Source organism: Macrotis lagotis, chromosome 1 (genome assembly GCF_037893015.1).
Source record: "Macrotis lagotis isolate mMagLag1 chromosome 1, bilby.v1.9.chrom.fasta, whole genome shotgun sequence".
Classification (NCBI taxonomy): Eukaryota; Metazoa; Chordata; class Mammalia; order Peramelemorphia; family Peramelidae; genus Macrotis; species Macrotis lagotis.
This window is the reverse complement of record NC_133658.1, coordinates 539421251-539439954: the sequence shown is the minus strand read 5'-3', so window position 1 is coordinate 539439954 and position 18704 is coordinate 539421251. Positions and strand designations below refer to the sequence as shown.

The 18704-nt window shown below is 36.2% G+C and overlaps 1 protein-coding gene across 1 annotated transcript in view; it reads left to right on the top strand.

Annotated features, from left to right (window-relative positions):
• PHEX (phosphate regulating endopeptidase X-linked) overlaps positions 1-18704 on the top strand; it is a 256040-nt gene that overhangs the window by 140193 nt on the left and 97143 nt on the right. The window contains exon 12 of the mRNA XM_074214253.1: positions 121-222. Within this exon, the coding sequence (XP_074070354.1) occupies positions 121-222 (102 nt within the window). The remainder of the gene's footprint in view (positions 1-120; positions 223-18704) is intronic.

Below are 18704 nucleotides of genomic sequence, written 5' to 3'. Positions count from 1 at the left end.
CTGAAGTTCTCTTCCAAAGGTTCTTCTTGTTTTATAAATCTTCTCATTGTCTACCTTTTGTCCATTGGACTTTCTACCTCATGTCTACGACTTTCTTATTAGGATGACTTTTTCTTCTAGATGGAAGAATTGATTGAAGGAGTTCGCTGGGCCTTCATTGATATGCTGGACAAAGAAAATGAGTGGATGGATACAGGAACAAAGAGGAGAGCCAGAGAAAAGGTAAAATCTCATGTTTAATTTTTTTTCTAAATGGTTTCAGGCTTGATGTCTATTTAATGTTTTGATGTTTGTACAGATGTCGAAGCTTCTAAAAACTTAGCAAACTAAAGCTATTTTTTGAGATGTACAAATAGACTTTACTATCTGGAAACAAGAGGAAACAAATCCTGCTCTTTCATTTTTGTAATGGGATTTTCAAAATTATAGTAGTTGTGGTATCGTGATTAGCATGTTGGTCATGAAGTCAGAAAGACTCAGGTTCAGATTCCAACTTTGACATTTTCTAGCTGTGTGACACAAGGCAAGTGATTTATCTTCTCTGCATCTCATAATTTTTCTAGAGCAGAAATTCTTCACTTTTCTTAAGTTACTGACCTCTTTGTTAGTCTGGTTGAAACCTATGGACCCTTTCTTAAATGCATAAAATAAAATGCATAAGATTTGCAAAGGAAATAAATTATATCAAAAGACTTGTATGACAGATATGACACACATATACATATATTTGAAGATCTCAGTTTAAGCATCTTTACTCTAGATCCCATCTTCTAAATCCTAAATGGGTGTAAAAGTCCTCACACTGAAAGTTCCCAGATTGTCAAATCCATTGAATGCTTTTGAAATACTTTATAGAATACTTTATAGTTTGATTTTTTTTTTTAACAAATGGTCCTATTTAGCCACACTGCCTGCTAGTCAGTGATTTTACATAAGCCTCTTACTCTATATGGCAGAATGCAGAACAGCAGGGAGCTAAAGGGAACAGCTGGCAGGAAAGACCTGAACAACAAAAGAAAGGGAAAACCCTGTATTGGCTCAGTGTCCTCCTGCTGCATGCATAGTGTTATCCCTAGGTCCTAAGGCTGATGCTGCCTTTGTAAGCAAATGAAACACATCCTGTTGCATTATTTTTCAGACATATCCTAAATAGCATGACTGGAAAGAGAAGTTCTACCACTTACTACCTGTGAGATCTTGGGCAAGATATTTCTTTTCTCTGAGCCTCAGTTTCTTCATCTATACAATGGGGAGATGGGATCAGCTTCTTAGCAGTTTAATAATCCTGTGATCACTTTAAGTTTCAATTACTCTGCTAGAGCTACCCGGCAAGTAATCAAAGCCCAATAGAAAGGGTGCAATTTGCTGTCTCAAAACCTGCCCCTAATGGCAAATTTGTTGCTTACTAACTGTTGTTGTGATCAAGTTGTTTAATCTTTCTGAGGCTCCATTTTCTAATCTGTCAAAATGAAGGAATGAAATGAAGAGATGCAACAGGCAAATTATTAAGCACCTAATATGGACCTAAGAAGGCTTGAACTGGTCCAAGTCAGAAATGGAACAGATAAAAGTTTCTTTGCCAATCAGCAGTGATTAGTTTCTTGAGTGACCACTGGATTTACCAGTGGATAGAATGCTGGTCATGAAGTCAGGAAGATTCCGGTTCAGATCCCAATTCTGACATTGTCTAGCTAGGTGAGATGTGGAGGAAGGGAAGGGAATATACATTTATAGAGTGCCCATTATGCATCAGGCACTATCTCACTATATCATCCTTATTTAATAGAGAAATTGAGATAGACAGACTTGTGTGACTTGCCCAGAGTCCCACAACTAGTTGTTTTTTTGAGACTAAATTTGAATCCAGGTCTTTCTGAATTCTTTCTACTTTATCACCTAGCTGCCTTGTAATAGATGACCTCTGAGGTTTTTTTCCCAGCATTAAATACAAGGTCTTCTGATTGACATGTACTCTAAAACATAGCATAACTGTAAAGTAATGAGACATTACCATGAGCTACCTGTGGAAATCAATCCCATCATTTTCTTTTCTTTAAATTTTTAGATGGAAATCTTTTGTATTCATGTCACTTTCATTCCTGAATAGAGCTCTCCCCCTTGTCCCAAGTCATTACTTTATAATCTCACCTTATTTTCTGTGCTGAAGGAAATTCTGTCCTTCAGTGGATCTAGCAAAGCTCTTGCTGCCTAAATATTCCCAACCCATGCCCTTGGAGTGAATAGTGTGTCAGAAAGGACCCTTCCACCTCAGGGCTGTAGTCTCCTCAGTGCATATTTCTGTCAACATACATGAAAAGCTTTCTTGGTGTTTGACAGTGAAGAACAAAAGGGGGGAAAACAGAGTAAAGGTTAAGTCTTATTCGCCCCTCCCCAAAGCCTGTCAGTCAAAGCTGTCAGTCATCTTGTAGGAAATGGGCAGAGATGCTCACAGAGGGAGCTAAATTACATTCTGATGTGGGAAGCTGGTGAAGGTTCAGGGGGATCTCTCAACATTATGATCTGTTGTTTTGAGAAGATTTTTTTTCATTTAGAGAATCTTTGTGCCATTGTGGTATGGTTAAAGAAAATCAGTATTACTACCTTAGCTCAGTTTTTAGCAGTCTGAATACATTTTGGGAGAAGGGAACCTCTCCTGACTCGTGTGTGTGTGTGTGTGTGTGTGTGTGTGTGTGTGTGTGTGAGAGAGAGAGAGAGCAAGAGAGAGCGAGAGCGAGAGAGCGAGAGAGAGAGAGAGAGAGAGAGAGAGAGAGAGGGATAGGCATAATGTCTTGGGAACAGCAACCTCTTCTTTGACAAACCCAAACAGTGTTCATCTCAGGGAGAGTGCTGAAAGGTTGCAAGTGATCTGCTGCATCACTGTTTGACATTCTAGTCAAGGTGACTTGGGAGCCTACTTTACATAGAACTAGTTTTAGTTCTACTCTTATTAAAGTGTTCCTGTTTGCCAACCAGGACTGCTCTGAATTTCTTTGTGTATCAGTGGAAGCTGCTACATCATCATTATTTTAATAAAGTGTTTTCTTCTGATGACCTGACAGTTCTTATAGATGAACAGAATAGGTACAAGAAGAAAAAAACACCTTAGTTATCATTTTATTTAGATCCCTGGGGAATCCCAGACAGCATCTTGAAGTGCTGATTATATTTGAAATATCAGAGTGCTTAAAAATGAAAATAAAAATGCTGATGCTTCTTCATCGTCCAATAAAAGGGAAGGGATCTCTAGGAAGGATGAAGGTGGACCCTATTTTGGACTACAAAAGGTTTGGATTTTCTTTTTCTCTAGAATAAATAAAGTGTAGTTCTCAAGATGTTCTCTGGATGGAGCTCTTGGTACTTGAAAAGATCATACATAGTCAAATTGCTGAAGATTTTTATGCAGTATTCTGCTTCTGGGCTGTTTTGAAAATTATTATTTTTTCTTTGTCATTCTCTCTCTGCTGCATCTGATTTGATTGTCTTTTAATAGCCAACAAGAATAGGAATGCTCTACCTACTAATTCCTTGAGTCTTGGATAGAAATCTCTGATTATTTTTTAGATTCTGCTTTCTGAATCCAGTTATTAATTCCTGCATTAAGAAGAGAATCTTTGCTTTCCCTTACATTTTAAGTGAAGTACATAATTTGCCTTCATCCTATGGTAGGTCTTGGCACTGTTCTTTGGGTTTGTATTTTTTACCATAACTCCTTTATAAAAGATTTCTCTAGTGTACACATTGGACTAGTGCTGAGTCACTAGGTAACCTATAAGAAAAACTGGAAAATGTAATGAATTAGAGGGAGGAAGCTCTACTTTTCCCACCAATTTAAAGATCTTATGTTGACAATAGCTGTCTGTCATGAAATGGTCTTTGGCCACAATGCTCTATAATACAAACCTCCTAAAACTGAGAAGAAACAAAGACAGGGAATGAAAATGGACAAGAGTTTATTATTATGGCTTTTGTAACAGTAGTACTGCTTTGAAGAAGGAAATTTATTGATATTGTTTTGTCCAGTTACTGGAGGTGATCACTGTGATTAATCAGCAACAGTGGCTCTACTTACTAGGAAGAATAAACCACTTATCTTTGCTTTCTTTACTTCCAGAAAGAGATCATGAATGGTTTTTGTATTATTTAACAGACTGCAATCTGGTGTAGTTGAAAGAACATTGAATTTGTAATTAAAAGATCTGGATTTGAATCTTTTCTACTTGTAGAACTTTATTGTTTTTCTTGTAGAACATTATCAGTGTTGTCTCCAGCTATTAAATAATAATTCCTAAATCATTCCTAAATTTCCTTCTAATTCTAGATCTTATAGTAAAGTTTTTTTTAAACTAGTTATCTAGTCTTAAGAAATAAGTGAAATTTCCTTTTTTGTGACCATGTAGTTTGTAAAGAGCTGGAGAGTTATAAACAAATATTAGGGCATAGGGATTTGTTAACTTTTTAGCAAAAATAGATAATGATTTTTATTTTTTTGTCAGATTTTTGATTTCATTATAAGCTCATAGTATAATATTTCTCTCCATTCATACAGATTTACCACTTCTCCATAACTTCTAGTTTTAATGAGTTGCCTGGCAGCTTGAGGTTAAACAACCTGCCCAGGGATGCTAGTCAGTATGTATAGAAGGATGAACTTGAACCCAGGTCTTCTTAACTCCAAGGTCAACCTTCTTTCCATTACATCTTGGGAAATAATTTTTAAAATAATCCTTAGTAATCTTTTTTTCTTGATAAGAATGCCAAGAACTCTGAGATCATACTGTAATGATTCCCATTCACTCTATTTTATTTGAATGTGGCTGCAGATCCATTATAGCTTCAGAAGTAGAACAGAGAATCTGGCACTGAGTATCAGAGGGAGTTTGATTCCTGGTTCTGTCACTCAGGAATTGTCTACACCTATGACAAATGATTCACCTCTCAGAATTTCCTTCCCCATCTATAAATTTGGGAGAATAACCCTTGCATGATCTTCCTAAGCATTATCACTTCCTTCTGTAAAAAACTTCATTGACTCCTGATTATTTCCAGGGTCAAGTATTAAATCTCATTTGACTTTTAAAGCCCTTCATAATCTGATCCCTTCCTACTTCTCCAGATTTTCTTATACTGCACATAGTCTATGACAGTGACCCAAGCTTTTTTAGCTCTTTTTTCCACATTGCAATTCATCTCCTAACTCTGTCTCTTCATTGGCTTATCCCTAAGACTAGAATACTTTCCTTCCTCACTTCTGCCTCTTGGCTTCCGTGATTTCCTTCAAAGTTTATCTAAATCTTATTTTTTAAAGAGGTATTTCCCAGTCTTGTCACACCCATTTCCTCCATCCCTAATGCTTTCTCAGTGAGGTTACCTTCCATTTTCACTGTGCAAATCTTGTAACTACAGAGTTGTTTGCATATTGTCAAGATTGCACTATAGTAGGTGCTGGGGATACAAAGACAAATGTGATAGCTATCTCTGTCCTAAAACAAAAGAAAAGAAAAAAACCAATGAGGTAGAAAAAACAAATGAGAAGTTTAGAGATTAGTAAACACAAAAATTTGCAAAGGAAATTCTGGACTTGGAGGAATGCTCACATAAGAGGTAGATTTGAGGATGGAGGGATAGGAGGTTGGAATAAGATGGGTTGTATTACATTAAGAAAAGATGAAGTGTGCTCTTCGAAGAGAATTGGGGATTCCAAATGGCAGAGAAAAAGGATATTACAGTGAGAATAAAAATGGTGATATAAACAGGGCACTTAATTAAAGGAAGAAATCTCCATTAGTTTCCTACTTTGGTTATCTCTGTTTCTTCTCCCCAAGTCTCACTCATCACCCTTTGCCATTTGCTTTCTCAAATGATTTAATGCTTCCCCTTGGAAGGTGTTCAAGAGAACTAAAGACATAGGAGTTTAAGGGAACTAAAGATATAGACCCTTGTCCTAGCTATCCTCTAAATTTATGTGGAATTTTACCTTTTTTAGATCTCTTTTCCCTCATCTTAGTCATGAGAGAATTGAGTTAGAGGATCTCTAAGGTCCCTTCCTCTTCTCACATTCTGTGATTATATGAACTACCCCCTATAATTTTTTCTATGCTTTTTTCTTCTGATCCTTCATATCCATCTGACTTTCAGCATACAATTAACCTTTAATCTGATTTTTTAATCCTTTCTTTAACAATGCAAAATAAATACACTTGAAAAATTGCTTCTTGCCTTCTTTTGTCATAGATAGAAATGTTAGCATATGTGCCTCCACATAGAAGAGACATAGATACTTCTGATCACTGAGTTATTTACTACATGTACAAGTTGAATAATAGGGCCATTTGGATATATACTCCCTCACCTTCCTCCTTTTCCCCTCCCTCCTCCCCATTCTATCAGGCATATTCTGGATGTGATTTTTAGCTCCTTCTTCTTGGTTTGCAACTGCCATTGTTAACAAGGGAAAAGAATGTTAAGTTATGAGGAAGACAGAGTCAGGAGTGAGAAATGAAGCTCAATTTTGGTTAAACCGTACCTGTGGGATGGGTTATAGTGTTTTTCATATTGAACAGGATATTGAATAAAGGAGAAGAATGACCTTCTTTGAGCTCTAAAATTCTAATTCTCTAAACCAGAAATAAACTTTTCTTAAAATTCTTAGTTTATGCATTTAGGACTAAAGGGAACCATGGAGATCATCTAATGCACTCCTCATTTTAACTGACAAGGAAACTGGAACTAGGGATGCCAACTTGCTTTTATTTTTGTTATTTCCCTTCTTTGTCCTTCCCTTCTCCTTTCTTCTCCTTGTAAGCTTCAGAGTTCTTGTGTAGTGGTGGACACTAGTGGGTGCTGCAGATTGTTCTGATGTCTGTGAAAGGAACTGCCATGCAGTGTTTGGAGACCTCTGGTTTTGAAAATGAATGGTTGTTGCTGTTTTTTTTTTTTAACATGGACCACTATGAGACATTTTAAGGATAGAAGAAAAGAATTTGATTTCATTGAACACTAATCATGACAAATCTTTCCATCCAAGTAGCTTGTCTGCAATATATAGTTTTAGATCAAAACAAATTCTAAATTTTCAATTAGGTGCATTATACATGCATTATAAATACCTGGCACTCTAGATTGATTTTTCAATGTAGGCTTAATTGAACTGAGCTTTGGTGAACTAGATTCTCACCAAAGTAATGTCCTTGGGGTTGTTATGGATGATTTATGTGAAACTGTATCATAGTCAGGCCATTTTCTTATTTTAATAACTAGGCTCAGGATAATAGACTCTTGAGCTGGAGGGACATCTAGTCCAGTTCCTTCATTTTATATGTGACTCCTGATCTAGAGTTCCCCATCGCCCCCCCCACTGTCCCCTAAAACCTTTGGACTATCATTTAGACTGGGTCTGGTCTGGGGATTGATATGATGAAATTAGTTTTTCTTTTTGACTCATTGTTCTGACTTGGTCTAAATCTAGGAAATCTCCAAAATAAGACTTGAATGTAACTTGATTCAAGATTTTCCCAAATATAGATAAATGGAGTTATCAGCTTCTGTAGAAACATTCAAGGTAGCACAGGAAAATTGTGTATGGGATAGACTTTATTTCACACAAAATATTCAGGGAATGCAAAGAATTTATGAGCCAATAAACAGATATAGAATACATATAAAGTACCAACATAGATCATTTAAAAGGGACTAAACTTGGAATTGCCTTTAGGGTAACTCCTTTCTATTATATTCATTTGTGTCTTTGGTATACTCTACAGTCATTTTATGAAGGTGTCAGTCATAATCCCTTCACTATCTACTCAACTTACCTTGTGGATTTCTCTTTTCATCAGTACCTTGGTTTTTCTTTTCCTTTCCAGTTCTCTTCAAGAAAATCTCTTTTTTCTAGTATATAAGGTCCTTGAGGGGAACAACTCCCTTATATGCTTATATTTGTATCCTCAACTCTTAACATATTCTTGGCATATGTTAAGGATTAAAAATTCTCTGTCTCTCTCCCTCTCTCCCGCTGTCTCTCTGTCTCTGTCTCTGTCTTCTGTCTCTCTCTCTGTCTCTCTCTCTCTCTCTCTCTCTCTCTCTCTCTCTCTCTCTCTCTCTCTCATTATTTAAAGCATTAATACTTTCTATGACATCTCTGACAAGTAGTGTTACCCAATCTCACTTGAATACTTCTATTAAAAGGAAAGTCATTAACCTTTAAGGCATCCCATGACTAATGTCATAGTGAGGTACCACAGAGTTATTTTGAATTGTATTTGTCTAATTATTGATGATAGACAATTTGAGAAATGTGTTACCAGTTATTGAAATTTTAAATGAATTCCTCCACCTCACATTTTTCGATTAATTTCCACTATTTTATTTATATAATGTCAAAAAAATGAAAGAAATGAAGATACTAAACAACATTGAACTACAAGGATTATAAATCTTAATGAAAACTCAAAGATCATTGAATTTAACCTCCTCCTTTATAGATAAAGAAACTGAGATCCCAGGAACTTAAGTGACTAGCCTAAAGTAACCCAGTAACAAAATGTCAATGGTAGGATTTGAAAAAAAAATCATCTTTTATTATGTGTCTTGCATATATCTATATACATTATGGAAAAAAACCTGAGGATAAAATTGGAAAGAGTAATGTTTGGACACATAAGAAAAGACAAATGATAACATTTTTTTGTGGGTTGGAAGAGAGAATATTGTTTACATTTGATATGTTTTCAAGCTTGTACTAAGCATTGCTTTCTGAGGTCCCTTTTAGCTTTAACATTTTATTATTCTTAGACTTTTAGACAAATACCAGGAGTCATTTCTTCTACCTCTTCTTTGAGGTTTGTGAGAAGCTTCCCTTAGCACTATCATACTTGTTATATGGGAACTCTACAGTAATAGTGTTAGAATAGAAATGTACATAAATATAGTTTAATGGATTGCTCCCAACTTGATATTTTCATATTTGCTTCTTGCTGCAAACAGACATACATAGGAAAACAGGATCTATGATTTTTAAATGTTTGCATGCACTTCTAGAAGACAATGAGACAGCTAGGCACTACAGTCAGTGTCTTTGGGACACTTACTAGCTGCATGACCCTGGTAAGTCATTTAATCTCAATTTACCTCAGTTTTGTACAGTCAGTGCCTTTGGGATACTGACTAGCTGTATGTCCTTGGGTAAGACATTTAAACTTCTTTTGCCTCAGTTTCCTCATGTGTATCATCATTCTCATTCTTGATATAAGCATTTGCTATCTCTTCCCTCTCACTAACAGTTTCTCTTTATCATAGGAGTAAGACTCAGATGAGCTAAAATATGAAAAATCCTTTGGAAACATTAAAGCACTAAATGCATGCTAGCCATTTATTATTGTTGTTGTTGTAATTATTATTACATCAATAAAGTTAAAAGCATTTATGAAACTATATACACTAGATGTTAGGCTAAACACTGGGAAGACAAAGACAGAAAAAAAGACAGTCTCTGATCTCCTAGGGTTTACATCCCATTGAAAAATTCTAAACAAAAAAGGAAATAAGAAAGTGGGAGAGGAAGGAATATGGGGAAGACTGGTGGGGGGGGGAGAAAAAGCTATGAAAATACCCAGATGAGTGTGAGTGTGGGGAGGCATTGTAGAGAAAGTCTGGCTGAGTCAGGAGTTCAACCTGCAAAGGAATTGATCTGGGTGCCCTCCTTACAACTGAGATTCTTTCAATGTGAGAAATCCAGGGTGATGTGAACTTACAGTGTGAAGAGGTTTCTGGGGCATTGTAGAGAAAATCCAGGAGAATCAAGAATACATTCTGGAGATTTAATAACCTGGTTAATCAATCAAAGTCTGATATAGTGGTATTCATTTTTTGTTTTTTGTTTATTTGTGGGACTGAGGAGGGAAAGATAGTGTGATATAGTGGAAAGAATGCTGCCTTTGCAATCAGATCAGAGTTCTAAACCTGGCTCTACCACTTAAAAAGTTGTGTGATCTTGAATATATCATTGAACTTTTCTGAAGAACTGTTTTCTCACCTGTAAAGAGTTGATAATGATGTCTGCTCTATATACTCTGCAGAATTGGAGTGAGGATCAAATGCCATTATATGTGAAAGCACTTTTCAAACTCCAAAGCACTAGACAAACATAAGAGATTATTATATCTTTGGAAAGCAATTCAGAGGCAGTCACATGGTCTGAGAATTACCTCTCAATGTGGAGAACAAGAGAGTGACCTTTAATAAATGATGGAAAATGTCCCCTGCTTTTATTTCCAGGTAGTCAAGTTTTAATGTTTGATTTTCTTGTTTGTGAATTAGTACCAAATTATGCAAGTCTCTTTTCTTGTTTTTGTATACTACAAAGAACTCCACAATGTTGACTTGAACTTTGGAAGGGGATTTGTGGGAAAATATGGCCAAGATAGGCAGAGGAATGAGGGCTACAGACCAATTAGAGTTTTGAATTATAAAATAAACAAACAAACATGTCTCCTATGTGCTAGGTGTCATGCTAGGATCTGAGAATGCAAAGACGAAAATGAAATGTTCCTTTCATCTGGAATTTTGCATTCTCTCAAGAGAGGAAAACATATTTAAATACACATAAAGTGATGAAACAATAATAGCCAGCACTTATATAGCTCTTTAAGATTTGCATAGTGCTTTACATTTGTTACCTTATTTGATCATTACAATAATCTTGTGAGGCAGGAGCTATTATTATCACCGTGTTACAGATGAAGAAATTGAGGTTGAGAGAGGTTAAATGATACACCAGGGTCACAAGCTAGCATTAAAAGGAAAATTCTTTGTTCAGTCTTTCACTATGATAAATGAGGTAAAACTCAGGTCAAAGAGAAAAAGTGTTTATTAAAATATGTCAAGGTAGCAACACATTGATGGGTTAATCATTGAAGATTAGCAAGGGACTCAAGATAGAGTCAGCTCTTATTGATAACTTTTGTAATGAGTTATAGACAATTTGAACAGGTCTAGGTCAGCAAAGGAGGATGGGTTATTGCATCTCAGTTCCTCTCTGATTGTTTTTTTTCCTTATTCTTTTTTTTTTTTTGCAAGGCAATGGGGTTAAGTGGCTTGCCCAAGGCCACACAGTTAGGTAATTGTTAAGTGTCTGAGGCTGAATTTGAACTCAGGTACTCTTGACTCCAGGGCCGGTGCTCTATCCACTACGCCACCTTGCCACCCCTCTGATTGCTTTTATGTGATGTTTGTCAGATAGGGGTACAATCATCACAAGTAGGGGTATATGACAAAGCTACAAATTGAGTGATGCCTTCCCCAACAGAGCCTCCCTCAACATTGATTTACAAGCAGGACTAGGAACAATGGGTAAAAAAAAAAAAAAAAAAAGATGCAAACTGAGAACTTTTTGATTCCAGGTCCAGTTCACTAAAACAGGGAAAGGGACTAGAGCTATGATTTTATCACTTTAGGGAGCCTCCTCCACCATTATAATTCTCAGCAAGTGACCTACAATGCTGAGGAGGCTAAATAGCCAGATCCAGTGTTGGAAACTGGATGTGAACCCAGGTTTTCTTGTCTCTACTGTTAGATCTGCAACCACTCTTCCACACTGACTTGGTATGTGATTCCCAAGCAACTTACTAGGTGTGTGAAGGCTACGTTTGACCTTCTGTTGATCTGAAGGACTCTCTCTGTTGGTACAGATCAACACTTCCTTGACAATTCAATATCTTAGAGAGAGCTGCCCAGAGTCATGGAAGTTAAGTGATGTGCCCATGATCACAGGGACTATATGTTTCAGAGGCTGGAAACCCATGCTCTGAGACTGAATTTCTGTTTATAGTTCCAAACTACTTCTTATTTATTTATATATCTGTATATATACCTATACACACACACACACACACACACACACACACACAAAATATGGTCAGGTATGTGGCACAAGTGCATAGAGGTCAACAGTCTGGAGCCAGAAAGACCTTAGTTCAACTCCTGCCTTAGAGACTTATTAACTTAGTGACCTTGGGTAAGTTACTTGACCCTCTTTGCTTCAATTTCCTTGTCTGAAGCTGGAGAAGCAAATGATAAATCACTTCAGTACTTTGTCAAGAAAACCCCAAATGGGGTCATGAAGAGTTGGACATGCCTGAAATTACTGAATATATACAATATAACACATAAGAAATTTGCTTATACATATTTGCATACACATATTCATCCATATATATATATATATATATGCCTGAATAGATAGATAGATAGATAGATGGATGGATATAGATATTTGTACATATAACAGGGTAACGGGGTAGCTAGGTGGCACAGTAGATAGAGTGTAGGGCTTGGAGTCAGGAAGACTCATCTTCTTGAGTTCAAATTTGCTTCCTTACTAGCTATGTGACCCTGGGTAAGTCATTTCATCTTATGTTTCTCAGTCTGTTCATCTATAAAATGAGTTGGAGAAGTAAATGGCAAACTGCTCCAATTCTTTGCCAAGAACACCCCAAATAAGGTCATGATGAGTTGATCATTACTGATATACCAGACACTTTGCAAATATTATGTAATTTCATCCTCACAACAACCCTGGGAGGTAGTTGTTATCATTATTCTTGCTTTCTAGTTGAGGGAACTGAGGCAAGTAGAGCTTAAGTGGCTTGTCTAGGGTTACATAGCTAGTAAATGAAACAGATTTGATCTCAGATCTTCCTGATTCCAGGCTTAGTCCTCTAGTCACTTCCTCTGGTGGAAGGAGTTCCCTATTTTAGAGTAAGTCCTGCCTCTGCCCCCTTTCCCCCCATCAGGAATTTGATGGGAAAGTGAATATATCCCTTTAGTATCTGGAAATTTTATGTTGAGGTTTAAATCTGTGTAAGGTTCTTCCTCTTTGCCCTGAACTGAACTAATAGCTGCAGCGCTGTCTGCTTATCTCTCTTCTTTGGGGTTAGATCTGCTGCTGTCAGCTTCCCCCCTTGTTATCTGGCTGCTGGACTGCTCAGTCAATTGTACAGAGATGTCAGTTCCATTAATAACCCAAGGGCCGTACTGGCAGACAGCGGGAGATGGGTGAAGGGAAAAGAGATTGTCTGTAACCTGGCACTAGGAATTATCATTTTCTAGACCCCCCAACATAACCGTTTAAAGTCGAAGTGAGGATATAACATTCTAAGCCACTTCTGATGAAAACTCACACAGGACTAAGAGAACTGGAGCATGTGGTTCAGCAGATAGAGCACTGGTCCTGGAGAGAAGAAAACCCAAGTTCAAATTTACCCTCAGATATTTACTGGCTGTGTGAACATGGGCGAGCCATTCAACCTCTAATTACTTGTCAAAATGGATCCACTGGAGAAGGAAATGTCAAACCACTCTAGTAGATTTGCAAAGAAAAGTCCAAATGGGGTCATGGAGAATTGGTAATGACTGAATGACAAACAGCAATAAAATATAGTACTTAGTATGTGCCAAGTACTTCATAATTATTATCTCATTTGATCCTCATAACTACCCTGGGAGGTAGGCATTATTATTATTATTTTCCCCATTTTACAGATTGGGAAACTGAGGTAATTAGAAAACAGTGACTTGTCCAAAGTCACAGCTGGTAAGTGTCTGATAATAGATTTAAACTCAGGTCTTTTGAATTCCTAACCTGATGGTCTACCCCTAGCTGCCTTGTTTTACAGTTAGGAAAGCAGGACCCTGCAGAGAAGAAATGACATAAGTTTTCTGTGAGAGCCTCTTATATTTTTGCAATTTCATTTTTGTTTTAAATGTTATTGCTTTTAGTGTGTCAAATAGGCAGAATTATCCTTTATGAAGGTACATTATCTTAAAGGACAAGTCCTTCAATAGTGTGCTTCCCCCCCACTTCTTTTGTTGGATCAGGTCCTTATTACACTGAAGCAATAAAACAATTTTATTCATGTTAATCTTGGAGGTGTATGAGTTCTGACTCAGAGATGACTGGTGTAATGGGCTGTAGTTGGTGCTTTTGAATGGCTACCGAGTTTTTTGTTTATCTTAGAGACATTGGAACTGCCTCTTCCCTTTACTTAGCCACCTGAGAAATGGATAATAGTCATTCTTTTGTCTAGAAGTAAACAAGAATTCTTGGCAATATAAGTATAACTAACCAAACAGGAAAATAGAATTGTTTTCTCTACTGCCCATTTGCTCAATAGACTCATTTAAACTGGAATAACAGCTATCAGGAGATATATAAAACATAAAAACAAGACCAAAGCTTCATATCAGTTCCTTTGTACCAGTATGCAATTCATTCCTACAGTATGTAATTTGAATTCCCAGTTTTGATAGTCATACTTAAAATACATCTAATGTTGGTCTATTCATCTTTAATGTAATGCATTTCCTGTAAAATAATTTTATTAAAGAACAGAGCTAACATCCCAATTTAGATGAAACTGTGCCCTATAAAGTTAGTAGCCACATCAAGCTCTACATTAGTTTGCTAATTTGAATAATATTAGTTCCCTAATAGACATAGATCTGGAATCTTTGGGGATGGTTTGGATTTCTAAAAATAGTACAGACCAACAACCAAAGTCCCATGCTTTATTTAGGTGGATGATAATTAATATTTATTATTGATGGAAGTTCTGAATTGAATCTCTTGGTTCTCCATTCTTGATATGTTTTGTATTTTGGTGAGAATACCTAAACTATGGAGATCTCTAATCCAGTTAAAATTGAAATTTTAACTTTGGGGAGGAGAGATATGATTACAGGTACAGTCATGTGTGCTTTGGAAGGGTGACCTTTCAAAGAACTCGTCTGTGGTGGCTCAGACTTGAATTACACAATTATTAATTCCTTAATCCAACCAAATAGCTCTTTTACTTAGAGAGACACCCCTGTACTTGCATGTAGGTACTGCATGTAGATGCTATATTTCAAGATAGAGTAATAGTGGAGCACAGTAAACAGAGCACAGACTCTGGAGTCGGGAGGATCTGAGTTCAGATTTGACCTCAGGAAGTTACTGTGTAACCTGAGCAAGTCCCTTAACTTTATCTCCAAAAGGAAAAAAAGAAAAAGAAAAAGAAAAAGAAAAGATTATTCTCAGCTGTGAAAGCTATAGGAGAAAGCATGGCAATAACTTGGCTATTTCGACTTTTAAATTGTTTAGTGGTGTCTTTTCTGGCTTAAGTACTTTTGGGATATTTGGGGGCAATAGTTAACTTTCTTGCATATAGCAAGACTGCAATATTCTAGTTCCCTTGGATTCCTGAGAGGATTACAGAGCTACAACCAAAGGCTACATTTGGTTGAGTGTTAATCAGTGTTTGGTGATGTCTCCTGTTCTTGCCTTGTTTTCTCTCATCCCTCTACCCCATGACTGAAATGGACTTCCCCTTCCCCTTCCCCTCATCTCCATTTTTAAAAAAGTTTTTCCCTTCAGTGATGTATAAATTAGCACACACTCTAGATTCTCGACCATCCATGTCTTTTCATCCTTTGTGTCTCTTGACAAGAGCTTGCCATTAATCTGTCACAAATAATGTACCTCCTCAACCCTATATTTTCTGACACTGGATGTATTTCAGTGGAGCATGAAGGATTTCCATCTCTTATTTCTTACTTTATGTCCTACCTCCTTTTCCAGACATCATGCTCCTTTTCCTACATAATTTTTTGTAATGTTTCAACTTAATTATATTCATTACATAATCTCACTGTTTCTCTCCATTGCCTTATTTATTTGTTTGTTTGTTTGTTTGTTTATTTATTTTTGAAGCAATTGGAATTAAATGACTTCTCCAGGGTCACACAGCAAGTATCTGAGACTGCATTTGAACTCAGGATCTCCTGACTCCAGGGCTAGTGTTCTATACACTGAACTACCCAGCTGTCCCCTCTGCTTATTTATTTGAAGACTCATATTCCATGATCTGTGGCCATTTAGCATACTTCTTCTTCATCATCATCATCATTAATATTTGCAATTATTGTAATAAACTTCATATAATTCTTTCAAATTTTGTGAAGTAGGAGAGACAATATATCATAGTGAATAGAGAATTAGTCTCAAAACCAAGAAGACCTTCAAGTTTTTCATCGGACAGACTAGCTGTATAACACTGGGAAGCTTATTTAATCTCTCACTGCTTTATTCAACTTTCTAAGTTGTAGTAGTGGTAGAAAATGTGCTGACCTACATTTTTATAGTGAATTTCCTCTCTTGAAAAGTCTTTAGACATGTGGACTTTATCTAAAGGTTACTTTGGTTGCCACCCAAAGTTTTGGTATGTGATTCATTATTTTCATCTTTATTTTAAAAGCACTTGATTTTTACCCATATTCCTGGGAATTTCCATTTTGGGTTTTCTTTCAGGAGATGACTAGTGGATTCTATTTTCCTCTGTTCTAATAACCCCAGGAAATTATCATCTATTGTTTCTTGAAATCTGACATAAACTCTATTTTTTGTTTAACCATGGGTTTTTAGGGAATCAGGTGATTACAAATTTTAAAATGATATTTCTTTGATTTGTTTTTGTTTTCCAGGTCAGTTATTTTTGATGTGAGATACCTTACATTTTCTCTAGTCTTTTGCTTTTTATTTTTATTATTTCTTGTTTTTTTCATAGAATCATTATTCTGTCTATTTCATTTTAATTTTCAGGAAATCTTTGTTGGTCAAACTTTCTACCTTATATTCCAATCAATTTATTCACCTTTCAATTCTTTCCTTCAGGATCTTTAATTAGTTTATATTTTCAATAAAAAACCCTTTTGCTTAATTTATTCAGATACTCTTGACATCCTTATGGCCATGTCATTTTATTTTCTTATGAGACTTGTGCTTATTTTGAAGTTGCTCTCTTCTGTGTGTAACTTGTGGGCATATTATAGTTCTTCATAGTATTCAGTGCCTTCCTTGTTTTGGACTTTGTGATAAGATCCTTCTTATACTTTGCTTAATATGGTCAAACTCTGATCTTGATTTTGATTACCTGACTTCCTATTAATGACTTCCACTTTTCCTGGTATTTCTACACTCGGTCTTGGTAAATTTCAGGTCTGCCTAGATTGTCCAACTTTGTGATGCTATAGTCTTCATCTAGTTTTACAGCACTCTGTGGTCCATATTTGGATTAATTTCTGACAGCTCCCATGCCCCTGGGGTATTCCCATCTGAACTCATCCATCTCTGTGGTATCTGTCAAAGACAGAGCACCTAGAGCATTGTGAATTTGACACCCCTGGGACTTCCCTCTCCAAGAACTCTCTGTGGTCTACCCTCTGAGAGTGCTGTAGGTTTCAGAGCCCTCTGGAGGGTCTTAGGTCAGAGTTCTATATGCCTACTATAAGTTCTTTAAGTCCTCCATACAAGGACTTATCAGAATCCTGTCTGCTGGGTCTATTATCAGAGCACAATGTGTTTGTGTGACCTCCAAGGCTTCCCTGTCTGCTTACTCCAGGTTTCTTACCTCTAGATACAGGATACCCCTGGCTTCAGGTGCCTGTGAATCTTCTCTCATCCAAATGCCTTAGGCTTCAGGTTTGTTTCACTATATTCTTACAGGTTTCCTTTTAAGAGAGGACCTGTAGAATTCTGGGCCTATCAGGATTAAGAAAAGATACTTATTGTAGTTTCTCCTTGGATGTCAATCATTATTTGGTATGGTGCTATTTTAGATTTTTGCTGGAGTATATATGTGGGAAAGCCAAGATCCTCTCTGAATAAGGCACCTTAACCAATAAGTCTTCAGTGAACTATTTTAAGCTCATTTGCAAGATATAGATTGTAACTCTGACCTACCTCTAATGGATGAGTGATTTGTGTGAATCCAATGAAGTAAAAATGCTTTATGATTTCTGAGATTTTACATATTTGTAAATTATTAGTACTTATGGCTATACCAATCTTATCTCTCTTTCTCCAAATATAGCTATATATTTAATGAATTAGGTAACTCCTTACATGGGTATGCTCATTAATACTGGTAGTACCTATCTCACAAATTTGTGAGAAGGTTCAAATGAAATGCTGCATATAAAGCATTTTTTAAAACCTTAAAGAACTTTATGAAATTTGATATTATTATTATTAACAGCAATATTTATCAGAATTAAGGAGTCTAGATGATATAGTGAATAGAATAATGGACTTGGAAGACCTGAGTGAATTCTCAGGTACTTACTATGAGGTCCTGGGCAAGTCACTTAAACTTAACCAGCCTCAGTTTCCTTATCAGTTTCCTAATAGCTTATCTGTAATATGGGGATGATAATAATATCTATCTCATAGAGTAAGGATCAAATGAAATTTTGTACAAACATATATATATGTATATATATATATAGGCACTGAAAACTGAAGAATTATATGAACTTTAGCTATTAGATTATAATAAAAGCATACATTTAATTCTTTGACTAGATATTATAATGAAGAGAAGTGAATCATCTCTGAAATGAAGGAAAAAATACAGGAGAATTTTTAAAAAGACCATCCAATAATATTATCAGAAACATTTTAAATTCTAGAAAAACCTGCATTTACATGAATATTCATTTTGTTTAAACTTTTTACACCAGCAGAAAGTTTCCCTTCCTCCCATATTGAAGATCATTTATTTAGTTGGTAGAGGTTCAGTCCACCAATGGCTCTAGTTTGTTTAGGGAAATGAAAAACTGTTGAATAAATTAGAATCCTAGCAAGAGGAGAGGTTCCTACTGATTATTTTTTT